The sequence below is a fragment of the Baudoinia panamericana genome (genome assembly GCF_000338955.1).
Source record: "Baudoinia panamericana UAMH 10762 unplaced genomic scaffold BAUCOscaffold_13, whole genome shotgun sequence".
Classification (NCBI taxonomy): Eukaryota; Fungi; Ascomycota; class Dothideomycetes; order Mycosphaerellales; family Teratosphaeriaceae; genus Baudoinia; species Baudoinia panamericana.
This window is the reverse complement of record NW_006911269.1, coordinates 864931-880436: the sequence shown is the minus strand read 5'-3', so window position 1 is coordinate 880436 and position 15506 is coordinate 864931. Positions and strand designations below refer to the sequence as shown.

At 55.3% G+C, this 15506-nt stretch overlaps 6 protein-coding genes across 6 annotated transcripts; all 6 read left to right on the top strand.

Moving 5' to 3' along the window:
• Positions 1-1154: 1154 nt before the first annotated feature.
• Positions 1155-2502, top strand: BAUCODRAFT_78619 (uncharacterized protein; the record flags this gene model as incomplete). Its single annotated transcript, XM_007682345.1, has 3 exons — positions 1155-1634; positions 1709-2037; positions 2091-2502. The coding sequence occupies 3 exons, from the start codon at positions 1155-1157 to the stop codon at positions 2500-2502; spliced, it is 1221 nt and encodes a 406-aa protein (XP_007680535.1).
• Positions 2503-4363: 1861 nt separating this feature from the next.
• Positions 4364-8131, top strand: BAUCODRAFT_126409 (uncharacterized protein; the record flags this gene model as incomplete). Its single annotated transcript, XM_007682581.1, has 2 exons — positions 4364-6764; positions 6822-8131. 2 exons carry the CDS (start codon positions 4364-4366, stop codon positions 8129-8131), a joined length of 3711 nt encoding a protein of 1236 aa, XP_007680771.1.
• Positions 8132-8237: 106 nt separating this feature from the next.
• On the top strand, positions 8238-8923 carry BAUCODRAFT_288601 (uncharacterized protein). Its single transcript, XM_007682580.1, has one exon. The coding sequence runs from the start codon at positions 8343-8345 to the stop codon at positions 8805-8807; it is 465 nt and encodes a 154-aa protein (XP_007680770.1). The 5' UTR covers positions 8238-8342; the 3' UTR covers positions 8808-8923.
• BAUCODRAFT_289210 (uncharacterized protein) lies at positions 8924-10460 on the top strand. The gene is made up of 2 exons (XM_007682579.1): positions 8924-10302; positions 10368-10460. The coding sequence occupies exon 1, from the start codon at positions 9040-9042 to the stop codon at positions 10171-10173; it is 1134 nt and encodes a 377-aa protein (XP_007680769.1). The 5' UTR covers positions 8924-9039; the 3' UTR covers positions 10174-10302; positions 10368-10460.
• A 7-nt stretch (positions 10461-10467) lies between these two features.
• On the top strand, positions 10468-12647 carry BAUCODRAFT_288616 (uncharacterized protein). Its single transcript, XM_007682578.1, has 3 exons — positions 10468-11066; positions 11129-12569; positions 12639-12647. The coding sequence occupies exons 1-2, from the start codon at positions 10682-10684 to the stop codon at positions 12412-12414; spliced, it is 1671 nt and encodes a 556-aa protein (XP_007680768.1). The 5' UTR covers positions 10468-10681; the 3' UTR covers positions 12415-12569; positions 12639-12647.
• Positions 12613-14874, top strand: BAUCODRAFT_288631 (uncharacterized protein). Its single transcript, XM_007682577.1, has one exon. The coding sequence runs from the start codon at positions 12811-12813 to the stop codon at positions 14572-14574; it is 1764 nt and encodes a 587-aa protein (XP_007680767.1). The 5' UTR covers positions 12613-12810; the 3' UTR covers positions 14575-14874.
• Positions 14875-15506: the final 632 nt, after the last annotated feature.

Below are 15506 nucleotides of genomic sequence, written 5' to 3'. Positions count from 1 at the left end.
GCTACCACTGCACAGGCTTATGTGCATGGTGCTTACGTTCTAGCTGATTTGAGGTACTAGATATAAGCCTACCGACCAGCATCCGCAATGCAGTCATTCTTGATACCGCAGACCTACTTGAGGTTATAACAAGCGCTACAGGCACCCAGACCGCAAGCTCGACAGACCTCGCTCTACGAGTAACAAGGACAGACGGTCTCCATTCTGACTTTCACTTAGGCCGATTCTGCAGTGCTAGCAGTCGAGGCGGGTTCCACATTGATGCTCGGCCAAGGTGTTCAGGCAACTCTGGACGAGCTAAAGGACAGTGCCCCCATAAGCGGTAACGCAGCCTTTGTGATCGGCGCATCTTTATCACCACCCAAGCCGCCTGCAAGCGCAATGACTGCAGCTTCAAGATCTGCGACGAACAGCATGTCCGTAGTTCCAGCGCTGACTGAGTCTCGAAAGTCATGAGAAGTATGGGCGCTCGCACTGTGCAATGCAATCCTCGGCTAGCATCTCCACTTACCGCCTGTTGCTTAATGATTACTCTGCTGGCCCTTGCAGAGATAGTATTGAAGGCCGTAAAGATATACCAGCAATTGACTATGTGAGCGTCGATGCTCAAAGCCGGGAGACTTCAAGCAAACAGTTTCGGCGTCATTGTTGCGAGCACATACTGGTCGAAAATGTGACACGCGATCAGAAGCATAACGGCCGTAGAGCTTACGGGTCGTCTAACTGTCTGATGTTCAGAGTGTCGGCCGTAACCTTTACACCATGAAGCCGCAGTCAGCACTAGGAAGCGGTCTATCTACCTTAGGTTCGCTTCTTGTTCGAGCTGGTCATTGAAGCTCATATTGCATCATTTTTCAGTCGTTCTAGAACAAGCCTACAACGAAGCATGTCAGTTGCTTACTGTGGTTGCTTACTGCACGGGTGTCGTATCGCAGCAATGCACCGGACACTCGTCGCAGTCTTAGTGACATTGTACCAGCATCCCGACTCACGTCAGCCGCGACCTCCAGGAACGGGCAATTCGCCGCAATAGCGCAACAGATCGGTAGCACTACCGTGACCGGACGAGCGCACAAGTGATAAGGTTGCCATTTCCTAAGACTTGCAGATTCACCAGCTCCTACCATCGTTTGCTTCGCGCTTCAACGCCCACAATGCGCTCCCTACTTTCTCTGATCACGCTTGTTGCCGTAGTTCAGGCACAGAATGCGACTTTCCAACAAGCTAGTGCATCGAGCCTCAACACCGCCGGCTTCACGGTCAGCAATGTCCATCAATCCAATGGAGGAGGATCCGTTTGCGTATCTGGCACTGTCAGAGTCCGGGCCTCGGCTGAGAACTTGAAGTTCGCTTTTACATCGCCTACTCAGCAGACCGATGTCACGCAGATGCTTCTAGAGGTATTTCAGGTAAACTCGCCTACGCTCGCCGAGCTACTCCAATCGCCTACTCAGGTAGTTAGTGGGACTTGGACCATTGGCGCAACCCTTTGCGTTCCGCCCAACAATTTGAGGCCGAAGGCGGTGCAGCTGCTCACGCACGGGTTCGGCTTCGATCGTAACAACTGGGACTTTGCTCCAGGCTACAGTTACGTTGATATTGCGACCAGTCATGGCTACGCCGTCTTCTTCTACGTAAGTCTGTGGGACACTTAGTGGCCGTTCTATTGGCTCCCACATCTGCTAACCCATGCCTTTGTGTTGGATAGGATCGCCTCGGGATTGGCGCAAGCGACAAGCCAGATCCATTGAACGTCGTGCAGACACCGCTCGAGATCGAGATCGCCAACAAGCTGGCCACCATGCTGCAGTCCGGCTTCTTCAGCGGCGTCACCTTCAGTACTGTTATTGGCGTCGGCTACAGCTATGGCTGTTACGTGACTTTGGGAGTTGCAGAGCAGCATCCATCCACCCTTGACGCCACCGTCCTGATTGGTGCGAGCGCGAACCTTACGGGAATACCGCCCTTCTTCCTTGGCCTGAACGCTGCGATTGCGAACCAAAACCAGCCAGAGCGCTTCGGCGCACTTGACAGCGGGTGGGTTGCTTTATGCAGTGAGCAGGAAGGCGATGGCTAACGGATCATGTTAGGTACCTCGTTCCCGACAGCGCTATCTCGTGCCAGCAAGCTTTCTTCCGCTCTCCGAATTTCGATCCAGCGATCCTCGCCAAAGTCGCCGCAACAAAGCAGCCTTTGACGTTAGGCGAGGCCATTTCGACGCCTTTGCGTCTCCTTCCGCCTTTCGCGCCCGCTTCCGACTACACGAATCCGGTAATGGTGGTCAACGGAGAAGGAGATCTGCCCTTCTGTGACGGCAATTGCACCTACCCGACAGATCTTGCTGCGCAAGTTCGGCCAGCGTTGTATCCGAACGTAGCCGCAAGCAAGTTTCAGAGTTTGATCGTACCGGATACAGGCCATTGCGTGAATCTGCATACGACGGCAACGGGTGCGTTTCAGAGCGTGCAAGCCTTTCTCCAGCAGCAGGGTTTAGGAGCGTAGATGTGATATGCATCGCATGCGAAGCGGGTGGGCATGGGTCGCTGGAAGTGCGGCGTGGCGTACAGCGCCACTGGAGCAGTCGCTGCGAGCCGTACTACGGACACTCACGGCTTCACGCGATTCGAAACTTAGGCAGATCGCGCAGATGCTTGATTAATGGATCGATGGAAAGTACGGTCTCTTCTCTTCAGCCTACCGAAAGAACCTTCCGTAGAGTTGATGTCCGTGCTCCATCGCATCAGCACGATACATAAGTAGCAGCTCGATACTCAGTAAGCGAACATTCTCAACTCTATGACAATATCGAAGGCAAGGAGGTTGGAAGTGCGAATCTAGCGTACCTGACTTTGAATTCTTGCGAGCCGCGCCGACACTGGTCTCGGCTATATGCAGCAAGAGGTGCCGGCCGCGTTACAGTCTAGTACCAATCGGTCACAGATATTGGTGAGTGGTGTGCTGGCACCTCTCGAGCGGGTTTCTGTTTAGCGCAAACCGTGCCTGACGCCAGAAGCCATTGTGCATCTTCCGCGACTCACGTGAGCATCCAAGGCCATTGGCAGTGGCTCGATATGCTCAATCGTCAAGATCTAACCATTGCGAATGGACTGTCCACAAGCAGTTTCGATTAGGGAGGGCTCGAAAGTAGAATGACTCGTAGTGAGGGTGCCCTCCGGAAAGCTTGTTGCGCCAGCTGGATTGTGCGCCAGGGCCACCCTTGCTCATGTAGCAGGGCTTGTGTGGCTCGTAAGTGAACGTGCTTGCGCTTCCACTCTCATCGACCTCTCCGCTGCTCTTCTTGGCTCAATGAGCATTGGGGGGTGATGTGAATTGGAGAGAGGGATGCGGCATGTGCGATAGAGGGTAGTAGACTAAGGCGCTCTCTTTACGACGTTCCCATACCGGGGCAGAGTGCGCAATGAGCGATCCACTGCGCAGAATCTGACCGCACTAGTGATTGGGAGGACTTCTGGGCGGAGAAGCGCAGAAGTGTCAAGTGATGGAGCAAGCCAATGGCAGCCGGCAGCGCTGGACGGAGCAACGGAGGCGCAAGGAACCATCGGCTTATGACGAGTGGTTGAAGGAAGAACGGGTGTCACAGCAGCAGCAATCAGCGCCTCGACCCTCAATACCGGCGCTGCCCGAGAGCACGCCCTTGCACCATCTCGGTGACACGACAGCTGAGGTGAGGCCGCCGCGCACAGGATCAATCAGGGCAGTCACACCCGACAACTCAGCCATGGCAGAAGCGGAACTATCCAGCAGCAAGAACAGCAGCCCATTCCCGGCAGAGCGTGGAACGAGCAGCTTCGAAAATGCATTCATTCCGTTTGACAGGCATACGGGATTAGGTACTACGACGACGATAGTTGGTGGACCAGCGGCTAGTAACCCGCCATTGCCGCCTCGCCGATTGTTTGAAATCTCGCCGTCCTCACACCCGCATAGAAGTCGCCGCCCTGTGGTGGAACGGGAGTGGGAACGTGAGGCTCGAATGAGTCAGCAGAGTGCAAGTCCACCGCATTCCAGGAATGGCGGGCGCGCAGCATCGGCGGTAACTCCGGTGACAGCAGTTCCACGCGGCAGTAGTCGAAGCAATGGTCAGCACAAAGTTGCACCCGCGACGGTGACAGCCAGAAGAGATGACCCGGGTGCTGTGCGACCAAGGACAAGAACTCTGGAGGAGACAAGGCGTCGCGAACGGTCGCCTTCGTCTGTCATGAAGGCTAGGAGTAATCGAGTAGGCAGCGTCAACTCGCCGTCTGCACCTATCTACCATGGCGCAGACTACCTGGCTTCCGTTCCATCGATCATTTCTCCTCCAGCAGCACCGTCAATGCAAGCTATAGGCACACCTACACCAATGTCCGTGGAACCGCATGACCGCCGATCAGCATCACCTCAATCCACCAACACGGTCGACTCGCTTGCTGCGTCACTACCACCGCAGACCGCCAGACGCATCGTGCACTTGATGAAGATGCTGAATGGAAGAATGAGTGGCAATCTCGTCTTCCGACGGGGCGCTGCTAGCCCGTGGACCAAAAGCTACTGCTATGTGAAGGAAGATACAGCGAGCTTGATGTACGAGGCATACACCAACGACGGCAACCATAGAAAGCTGGTTCCTGATCTCAGAGGATGCAAGGTCCGCCCAAGCATTGACAGAGAGACTCCGTTCCTAGAGATCACGTCTCTCCGAGCCAACATTAACGTGCACATCAAGCTGCACACTCAAGCAGACTTTGACACGTGGTATGCGGTCTTGTTATACTGGAGCCTGAGGGAAGAAAAACTTGGACGAAGAGGCGGATCGAGCAACGGAACCGTACCGTCACCACGTTCACAACAATCAGCTTCTGTACAAGTCCCGGCTCGGACTTCCTCAGCAGCCAAAGTACGATCACGCACACGCAGCAAGTCCGAGCGGCCTAAATCGGAGGTCATGACAACACGTGAAGCGCCAGTGATCAAGATTGGCAACATGATCTATTGGGACACGAATATTGGTTACAGTAGTAGCACTCCCGGCTTGGTTGGTACTCCGATGACATCACGGCCGCAAGCGTACCGAATGCAAAGCTATGGTACGCGACGATGGCGGCGCATCAGTGGCATGTTGCGCGAGAACGGCGAGCTAAAGTTGCAGTCTGAAGCGGACAACAGCTTGATCTCTGTCGTGCAACTCAGTCAGCTCAGCCGGTGCGCCATTCAGCGGCTGGATCCTAGCGTCTTGGACAACGACTTTTGTATCGCGATTTACCCGCAGTATACGTCGAGCCTGAGTAACAGCCAGTCCGGCTTCATGCGGCCTATCTTCCTGAGTCTGGAGAACAGAGTACTGTTTGAGGTTTGGTTCGTGCTCTTACGAGCGTTCACCATTCCGCAACTCTACGGACCGCCTTCACCGGAGCAGAACGATGCCGATAGGACACCAGACAGTGAAGACACGAATGCGCCTCCAACAACCGACATGTTTCGCGTCGAGCGCAGTTTGGGCATACGCGTGATAGAAGCGAAGATGTATCCCCCAGCCACAAGCGATCCGTGGTCGCTTGATCCGGACTTCAACGGCGCTCACACCCGAAGCGGGCAGCGTGACGGTAGGCCCGAGCAGCAAGGCTACTACGCTGAAGTGTTGCTGGATAATGAGACACGTGGCAAAACAGCTGTGAAGTTCGAAGGCTTGAGCCCGCTTTGGGGCGAGAGCTTCGACTTCGTGGATCTGCCGCCCGTGCTGAACAGTGCCAGCGTGGTGATCAAGCGTCGCCCACCTGACACCACGCACCTGCGTGAGCAGCATGAAAGCCGGCTTGTGCACGAAGCATATGGTTTCACTGGCGATCAGCATGGCGGCTACACGGGCTTGACGTTCGATGTCACTTGCGGCAAGGTTGAGATTTACCTACAGGAGCTGGAAGATGAGAAGGAGATTGAGAAGTGGTGGCCGATCGTGAACACGCACAACCAGCGCGTCGGCGAGGTTCTGATCAAAGCACGTGCTGAAGAGGGCGTGATATTGATGGCGCACGATTATCAGCCGCTGAGCGAACTGCTGCACCGCTTCAGCAACGCTCTCACCCTGCAGATCGCATCCATGATACCTGCAGAGCTCAAGCGCTTGAGCGACTGCCTGCTCAACATCTTCCAGGTCTCCGGTAAGTCGAGTGATTGGCTTATGGCTCTGGTCGAGGAGGAAATCGATGGCGTGACGAAGGAGACGCCAATGTTTCGCTTGCGATACAAAGAACGCGTTGGCTCAAACGATAGTAGAGAGAGCCACGGCGCCGGGGTGACGCACAGTGATCGCGAACTCATTGTACGCGACATGAACAGAAACGCTGCGGTGGAGGCTAACCTGCTCTTTCGCGGCAACACCTTATTGACGAAGAGCCTGGATACGCATATGCGCAGGGTCGGCAAGGAATATCTGGAAGACTCGCTTGCGGCCAAGATCCAAGAAATCAATGATAAAGATCCGGAATGCGAGGTTGATCCCAACCGTGTCAGCTCGCCGCAAGACTTGGAGCGTAACTGGCGCCGGCTTATGTTATTCACGAGCGAAGTCTGGAAGTCAATTGTGGCGGCTAAGAGCAAGTGTCCGATCGAACTCAGGATGATCTTTCGCCACATCCGCGCATGTGCGGAAGACCGGTATGGCGACTTTCTCCGGACGGTGAGCTACAGCAGTGTGAGCGGCTTCTTGTTCTTGCGGTTCTTCTGCCCGGCCGTGTTAAACCCGAAGCTCTTCGGGCTGCTGAAAGGTGAGCATGATTCGTCCAACGAGCGTATTCGATTGAACTGACGTTGCTTTGCTACAGAGGATATGAGACCGCGCGCCCGTCGTACGTTCACGCTCATCGCGAAGTCGTTGCAGACGCTTGCGAACATGGCCCATTTCGGCACTAAAGAGCACTGGATGGAGCCTATGAACACGTTCCTCGGTCAGCACCGCGAGAGCTTCAAGACGCTCATTGACGACGTCTGCTACGTACCCCGTCCGGCGTCTACTGCCATGCACCCAGCCCCGGCCGGTCCTCCAGGCTTCGCAGCAGGCATTCCGAGCACAGAGACACACCTCAGCTACGGCACGCCGATGACAATTATGCAGCGCTTGCCACCGACCAGTAGAGAAGGCTTTCCCAGTCTCCCTTACTTAATCGACCAAGCTAGGGCGTTCGCAGATCTTGTACAGTTATGGCTGGCAATTGTCTCTCCGACCCGACAAGGAGACAGCTATGGTAACGGCACACGCAGGCAGTCCGAGATCATTCATGTTATCGAAACCACGGAAGGCGATCTCAAAGCCTTCCATGACATTTGCGTTAGCCTCAACGGCCGCACGCAGGAGTGTCTGAGCCGCGCCGAGCGAGCCGAGCGACCTAACAGTGCGCTCAGCTTCCACTGGGAAGAGATCATTGAGCAGCTGCAGAGCAATCCGAACATCGAGAGCCCAGACGAGACAGCCGCCAGTCAGATCACCTTCGACTTAGGTGCGTCAAGGCTTAGCGAAGACCCGTCGCTATTGCCGCCGGGTATGCAGTCGAGTCGCAGACCGCTGTCCACCGTGAAGCCGCCAAGGCAGTGGGATATGGTCACTTCAACGGATGAGGACGAAGAAGAAGAGAGAGAAGAAAACGATGAAGTGGGAACCATGCTCTACGATCCTACACCACCCCACACCAGCGCAGCCTCAACCTTCGAACTTCCCAATCCACCGCAGCGTACAAGCACCTTATTCAGAGACCGGCCCGGCTCGGCAAGCATCAGCAGTAGTCTCCGCAGCCGCACGGCCATCGCATCCCGAGGGTCCGATGGCCAGCGATCCCCCTCCGTGTCCGCATCAGCCAGCACAAGCGCCGTAAGCAGCGACACCGAGCATACGAATGGCACAACGGCGCTGCCGAATTATGAGAGGGAGATCCGGCATCGAGAGCGAAGGGAGGCCGCAAAGCAGCAGATTGTGGCGCAAATGGAGGAGGCGAAAGTGAGAGAGCAGGCGGAGAGGGAGAGAAGGAGGGGCAAGACGCCGCTTGCTGCGTTGACGGGCCGGAGGAGGGAGGGGAGGAAGGCGGTTGGGCATGGGAGTGGGAGTGGGAGTGGGTCTGGTCAGAGGGGGGTGGATGTATGAAATATGGCTGTTATGATGTTCGTTGTATGATCACGTGGGAGTGGTAATGGCTAGATAGAGTGCCTATGCGGTAAAGACGTAAATCGAGCCACAAGTTGAGCTAGCTGTCCTGCAGCTCATGGCGTGTGGCAGTCACTCTTATACCTGTCATATCCAATACGAGGTATCTTCGGTAGAGTCGCGGAGTATGACCTGAAGAGGCGGGAAGCAAATGCCTAGCCCACTTTGTCAACCAGGAAGTCACGAGAACCGCGGCGCTTGCTTTCACGACTTCATTCTCTTACGCCACTTCGTTTACTTACTCATAGTCAGTATACCAAAGCCAATCCATGCCATTGTTTGTGGGAGTCATCATCTACATCGTCTGGGTACACGAGTTCGAGATCGACCCAATAGCGGACCTCATTCAGCACGTCGGGCAAATTGCGCAGCCCATCTTCGACGGAGGGGTGCGCATCAACCACCACGCCAACTTCCATCAGCCGCGCGGTATCAGATCTGCCATCCAGAGGCTGTTGCTGGCAAGCGTGTGGTATTACTGGTCGACGTGGATACTCACTGGCATCATCACAGCGTCTGGTGGCCCCTCTTCTGGGCTGGAGGACGCCGAGGACGCCAAGGTCGCGCAGATGAGAGAGGAGGCGCGCGCTCTGTACCTGCATTGAACTCTGTGTGAAGTGGGGTCTGCTGGCCTTGGCGTTTGTTGTGGTGGGGCAAAGGGAAGATTCGAGAGCTTGAGAGTCAGATTCAGCTGGCTGCAGCGAACGCACATCTTCTCGTTCGTTCTTCCGCATAGCCTCTTAACAGTTGCAATTGACCCTGCCAGTCGTCTACGCAGAAGCTTCGTATTGCGGACAGCGACCTACTGCCTCATTGAACACCAGAGCGATCGGACACAGCTCGCAACAATGGCAGCCAACGGCACCCACTCTAAACGCCCGCGCGTTTTCTTCGACATCACTATTGGCGGTACCCCTGCCGGCAAGGTTGTCTTCTCTCTGTATTCGGACGTCGTCCCCAAGACCGCCGAAAACTTCCGCTGCCTCTGTACCGGCGAAAAGGGAACAGGAAGTTCAGGCGTGCCACTCCACTACAAGGGTAGCGCCTTCCACCGTGTAATCAAGTCTTTCATGATCCAAGGCGGTGACTTCACGGCCGGCAACGGCACGGGCGGCGAGAGTATCTACGGCGAGAAGTTTGAGGATGAGAACTTCGACCTCAAGCATGAGAAGCCATTTCTGCTGAGCATGGCCAACGCGGGCAAGGGCACGAACGGCAGTCAGTTCTTCGTCACTACCGTGCCGACGCCGCATCTGGACGGCAAGCACGTTGTGTTCGGGGAGGTGATTGCGGGGAAGAATGTGGTGAGGCAAGTAGAGAACACGCCGGTGGGAGCGAGCGACAAGCCGGAGCGGGACTGCGTGATCGAGGATTGTGGAGAGCTGCCAGAAGATGTGAGCTTGGAGGAGTTCGTGAAGAAGGCTCCAGATGCAACCGGAGATGCGTACGAGGAGTTCCCGGAGGACCAGTTAGGCGAGGGCAAGGAGTGGAAGGGTTCTGAGATAGTTGCCATTGCCACCGAGCTCAAGGACATTGGCAGCAAAGCGTTCAAGTCCAACGACCCGAAGCTTGCGCTTGCCAAATACCAGAAAGCGCTTCGCTACTTGCACGAGTACCCGGCGCCCCTCGAAAACGATCCCGCCGATCTCGGGACACAGCTCACTCAGCTCAAGATCTCCCTCCACACCAACAGCAGTTTGATGCAGTATAAGCTGAAGCAATTCAGAGACTCTGCTGATTCCGCAGACAAGGCGCTCGCAGTCGAAGGCGTTACCGACAGCCAGAAGGCCAAGGCGCTGTTTCGAAAGGGTGTCGCAGCGAAGGAGGGCAAGAACGAAGAGGATGCGCTGAAGTATTTGGAGGAGGCGGAGAAGCTGGCTCCGGGAGATGCCGGGATCAAGAACGAGTTGGCTGGTGTGAAGAAGGCGGCGAGCGAACGGAAGGCAAAGGAGCGGAAGGCTTACAGTAAAATGTTTGATTGAAAGGATGTGAGCGACGAGCGAGTGCGGACTTTGAGCGTTCACAGCGTGGCGTCCTGCATGGAGTTGCGGCTTGCCATTGAGCGGCTGTCAGTCCCGCCCATTGCGGGCGGAAAGTACTGCGGGCATAAAGTACTGCGGGCGAAAAGTGTTGCGGGCGAAAAGTACTGCGGGCGAAAAGTACTGCGGGCGAAAAGTACTGCGGGCGAAAAGTACGGCGGTCCTTCGTATCTTGGCCCAACAGACTTCCTCGAAGTTTGGCTACCTTGCTACACATAAGTTCTTGAACGGAACACATTGCGTCCTGTTGTCAAGTGGTAAAGACTATTGACACTTACCCTCGCTGCAAGCCATTCTTGCCGTTAACTGCCGAGGCCCCTCAAAGCACCCCTATGCATAAACAGCAGTGACAGCAGCACCATCGATTCTGTACTTCGGCCTGCTTTACCATTCCTTGACATGAGACACTGACTTTGTTAACAAATTCGTCGTCCGTCAACAGCGTCGCAGCATGCCTCGTGTGCAATACAAACGAGATCCGTACCGCTTCAATGCCGGCTCTCTTGGCCACCTCGAAGGTCTAACGGTCTCATTTCGTTCGAACAGCTCTCGTAATACGCCATTGCTTCGATATTTTGGTGGAGTACCATATGCATTACCACCTATAGGACCATACCGGTTCCGAAGACCTCGGCCCTTGCCGGATTACTACCGGTATGGTACCAAGGCAAACCCTGGCCGCTTTACTCGTTCTACTGGCATCTGCCCGCAGCCTTCATGGCAAGGTATGAATGGCGAGGAAGTCTGGGACGAGGACTGCTTGCAACTCAATATCTACATCCCTTGTGGCAGCCCGCCTTCGACACAAGGGTGGCCCGTATTCTTTTACATACATGGTTAGTATCTGCATCAGTTGTTGGGTGGAATGAATGCCGGACAGTATGTCTGACCGGTTTAGGTGGGTTCCTGCAATGGGGAGACCCTAACATGTCGCCCGAATCTGTCGCACCTCTTCTCAGCGAGACCGCCTTCCACGCAATCATTGTCCAGCCAGCATACCGTCTTAATGCCTTCGGCTTCCTTGCCAGTAAAGAACTGCAAGCCGAAGCCGAGCGCGTTGGCGTGGCTGGCGCGGGCAACATGGGGTTCTGGGACCAGCGTCTCGCACTGGAGTGGACAGCAGCGAACATCAGCCACTTCGGTGGCGACGCGCACAACATTACTGTTGGCGGCTACTCGGCTGGTTCGCACAGCGCATTTCAGCAGCTCGCACACGAACTTTACTTTGTCCCGGACGAAAAGGCGGTCATCCGGCGAGTGATAATGTGGTCCAATAGTCCTGGAGTACAGCCGAAGTCGCTTGCGGAGCATCAGCTGCAATTCGAGGAGTATCTCACCGCGCTTTCGATCCCGCTCAGCCTGTCTGCTGAAGAGAAGCTCAAGCGCTTACGAGACCTGCCACTCAAGCAACTGATCGACGCACAGGCGAACATGCATCTCCATCAATTTCGCGCAACCACCGATAATGCTTTCATCTCGAAGGCACTGATGGCGAACATCAACTCCGGCGACTTCGCTCGGCGGATGAAGAAACGTGGAATCAGACTCATGAACGGCGAGTGCCGCGACGAACATAGCCTTTACCGCATCTGGCGGACACCAACGCAAGCGACGTTTGAAGGAGTTTACTCTCGTCTCTGCGCTGACTATCCGGAATACGCCGTCAAAAAGCTCATGGAGTACTATTGTGGTGCTGATCACGCCTTGCCAGCGGGTATGGAGGACTGGGTAGATGCTTTTGGGAAACTTTACGCCAATATGCAAGTGCACTGCCTCGAGCGCGGATTTCAAAATGCGTTGGTCAATGGAGGCTTGGAGCCTGGGAAGGATTTACTGCGGTATCGGTTCGAGTGGAGAGCACAATGCGTCACTCTACCGCTTGATTGGGGCGTCACTCATAGCTCCGATATGGCCATCTGGTTCTGGGGAGAGGGCAAGGGCGAAGGCATTACCGAACAGGAGAAGCTGATTCTGGAGTCTTGGAACGGAGCCTTTGCTGCCTTTGTCCGAGGTGATGAGGTCAACTGGCCCACGAGTCAAGCTACGGAGGTTATGAGGCTTAGGGAAGATGGTAAGACAGATGTTTGGACGGACGCCCAGTGGGGTGAGGGTGTAAAGCTGTGGAAACTGCTCAACGATGAGGCTGGCACCGGCATGCTAGGCTGGCTGCGATCTAAGCTGTAAGACTACCGGATGGCTGCAGCTCGCTTGTGACTGCGCCATGCGTGTGTCTGCGACTTTCCGAGATATCGTCAATACGCCGCGAACGCCAGTGCTGTAAATACAAAGCCTGGATTCGCCACATGGATGCAGGTCTGACGGTGGCTTTGAAGGGGAAGGTACGGACTGTCTCAACTGTTTGCTTTCACCATCTACCCTGATTGTCATCTGATCCGAGATGTCTGAAGCAAGCAACACGTTTCTGGAGTATAATATACCTTTGCTTGCTATGGCAGCAGGCCTCTCACACGTATCAGCTCGCACTTTCCACCTTCTCCTGACCTGCTGTAGCAGCCATCCACAGCCTGATTAAGTCAGACAATAACCTTATAGCACCACCACTTTCCCGTCAAAACAGAAATGTCAGGGGTTAACACACGTACAGCACATTTCTCGGCATCTCAAGAACCGTCCCGAATGGCTCCGCAACGAAAGCAAGCTCGATTGACCTACTTCATCTCACGCGATAATGGCACGACTGTGCCTCTCATTCCGGCAGACGAGCTGCCTTTCAACATCCGTCTCCAGGGAGTTCCACGAATTCTGCGCTTCGAGGAGACGGTGGGAATGCAGCATGTCGGCTTCGCGCCGCATACTGGCTCAACATATGTTCTGGAGCGTGAGATTCACCTCGGCGCGCCGGGTCCAGGAGCGATGACGGGTACTTCCAGCCGGCCTCGGTCATCCTCCAGCCTGTATGGTCAAGATCATGTACGGCCAAAGTACCTCGCTCCAGACGCCTACGCACGTCAGGCTCTTGCTGAAGCCGTGAACACTGCAACATTTCAAGCAGCCACACCTCAACGTCAGCTTTCCGCCCATGAAACGGCCACCAACTGGCGCAACGCATCTAACCCACCGGCTGCAAAAGAGCCCCTTGACACAGCCCTTCCGACTTCACGCACCGTCCCAGGCGACAGAACCCAGTCCGTCATCGATGCCATCCTTGCTACAACCACCGGCGCCGCATCAGCCGCCCGTCTCGGCTATACACAACACCTCACTCCAACCCCCACCCCACCCTCCGGATTTCTTCCAGACCAAGACAGGAAAGAGTACTGCACCTACTGGATCCGACATGGTGAATGCGACTTCATGCAGCAGGGATGCATGTTCAAGCATGAAATGCCGGACAAGGCGACGTTGGAGCGGATTGGGATACGGTGTGTGCCACGATGGTGGGCGGAGAAGCAGAGTGTTCTCAAGCGGGGCGTGATTGGTGGCACCGGCAAAGATTTTCAGAGCACCGGCGGATTTGGTGCACTTGTCAAGGGTTCTGCGTGGCTGAAGCGAGATGTCAAGGAGAATGACAAGGTGGAGAACAGGTCGGCGAGTGGTGAAGCAACGGCGAGAGTAAGTGACAGCGACAGCGACAGTTCGGCCGCGGACTCTGTCATCACGGGAGGCAACAAGGCAACTTTGAGTGCCGCTCGCAAGTTCAGCATTGCGCAGAAGCCGGCAATTACTCGCAAAGCAGCAGACGTTTCGGAGGCGGCGAGCACCAAGCCTGCTGACATCGAGGCTAACAAGCGTACTTCATCACCACCAGCCACCAACATGCGCAAGGCGTCTACTTGCAGCGACTTGATCGACCTTGCTGTTCCCTTGCTGCCAACACCGGCCTCCACCACGCCGTCCACCCCATCCGAGCAGTCACTAGCATCGTTCCCTCTGGCCAGCAAGCAAAACGCAGGCGAGACGCTAACCTCGACGGCAACGGGACCCAATGACGGCAGCAAGGGAGACAGGAAGTGTAGCACCGCGCGCCGCAACGAGGACACCGTCACCGACACGACAAGCAAGGCTCGCGTCTTCGTTCCAAAGGGCGAGTCACCCGAATCTCATATTCCCGAAGCTCGCAAGCGCGAATATGCTCGTAGCGGTGCTATCTCTCACTCGCGCAAAGGTGCAACTGCAACGTATGGCGAGCACGCTCGTGTTGAGGGCATTCAAGCAACGGATTCCAAACTCAGCGCAGCAATTGTCATGGACGAAGGACTCATGGCTTCTCGTCATGCGCCGAGAGCAGGAGACAATGTTATTAATGGCAAGCGAAGTATGAGGGCGAGCGATCGGCCAAGACGTCCGGCGGTGACTAGCAAGGCGGTCGTTGCAAAGGCTTAACCCTCTCGAGGCGGGTGATGGCTATGGGTGAGGATCCTCAACAGGCGAAAGTGTGTTGATGGAAATTGTACGCTTTGTACGACTAGCATTGGTGTGCTCACTTGGCAGGTTGGTTCAGTACGAAGCACTCTATGATTACTGTGGTGCCTTCGTGCTGTGCGGCAGCTGTGAACTTTGGTAGATGCTTACTACACGTCCAAAGGTTGTAGGGACGCGAGGCATATCAATGCTCAAAAGACCATAAGCTTTCTGCTTTAGCGTGAAAGATGCAGTTCACAAATCAGCATTACCACCTGATCGCTCCCGCATACAGCAACGCACAGCATCACCTCCGTTGCCGAAGCTTTGCCGAGGGCTGTGTGCATGCAAGGTAACCTGGAAAGTAGGCTACCTCTTCGAGCTAGGCCACCACCTCAACCGCATCTTACAAGACAACCATAGTATATTAGTGCGGCGCTATCTTGGTATGAGTAGCGAGCTATGTCCGGTCTGTAGGCTTTGAGCAACACTTTACCCTCATCATCCCACTGGGAGAAGATGCATTCACCGGAACGTGATCGGTCCACTAACCTTCGTTGATCTCATCTGCTAACTACAGCTTCACGACGCCATTCCTCCGGGCTTCACGACGCCATTCCTCCGGGACTGGGTTGCCGTGATGACTGACATTGGAACGAGAACGCTGTAGCCAACCTTGTCGGTGTTTTGATATTTTGCGTGCTCCTCGAAGCATACCTCACGACATTGGCAGCCCAATATGCTCAACAGATCATTAAGGTTCACCTCGAACACCATTGGGACAGCCGCTCACAACGGAACCTGCCACAGCCGTGCTGCCGGTCGGTTGCGAGACAGCATGGATCGTATGCATTGATGATCCTTCCACTCAGCACAATACCAATCATTGCTCTCTTCACGTCTGTACAGCATGG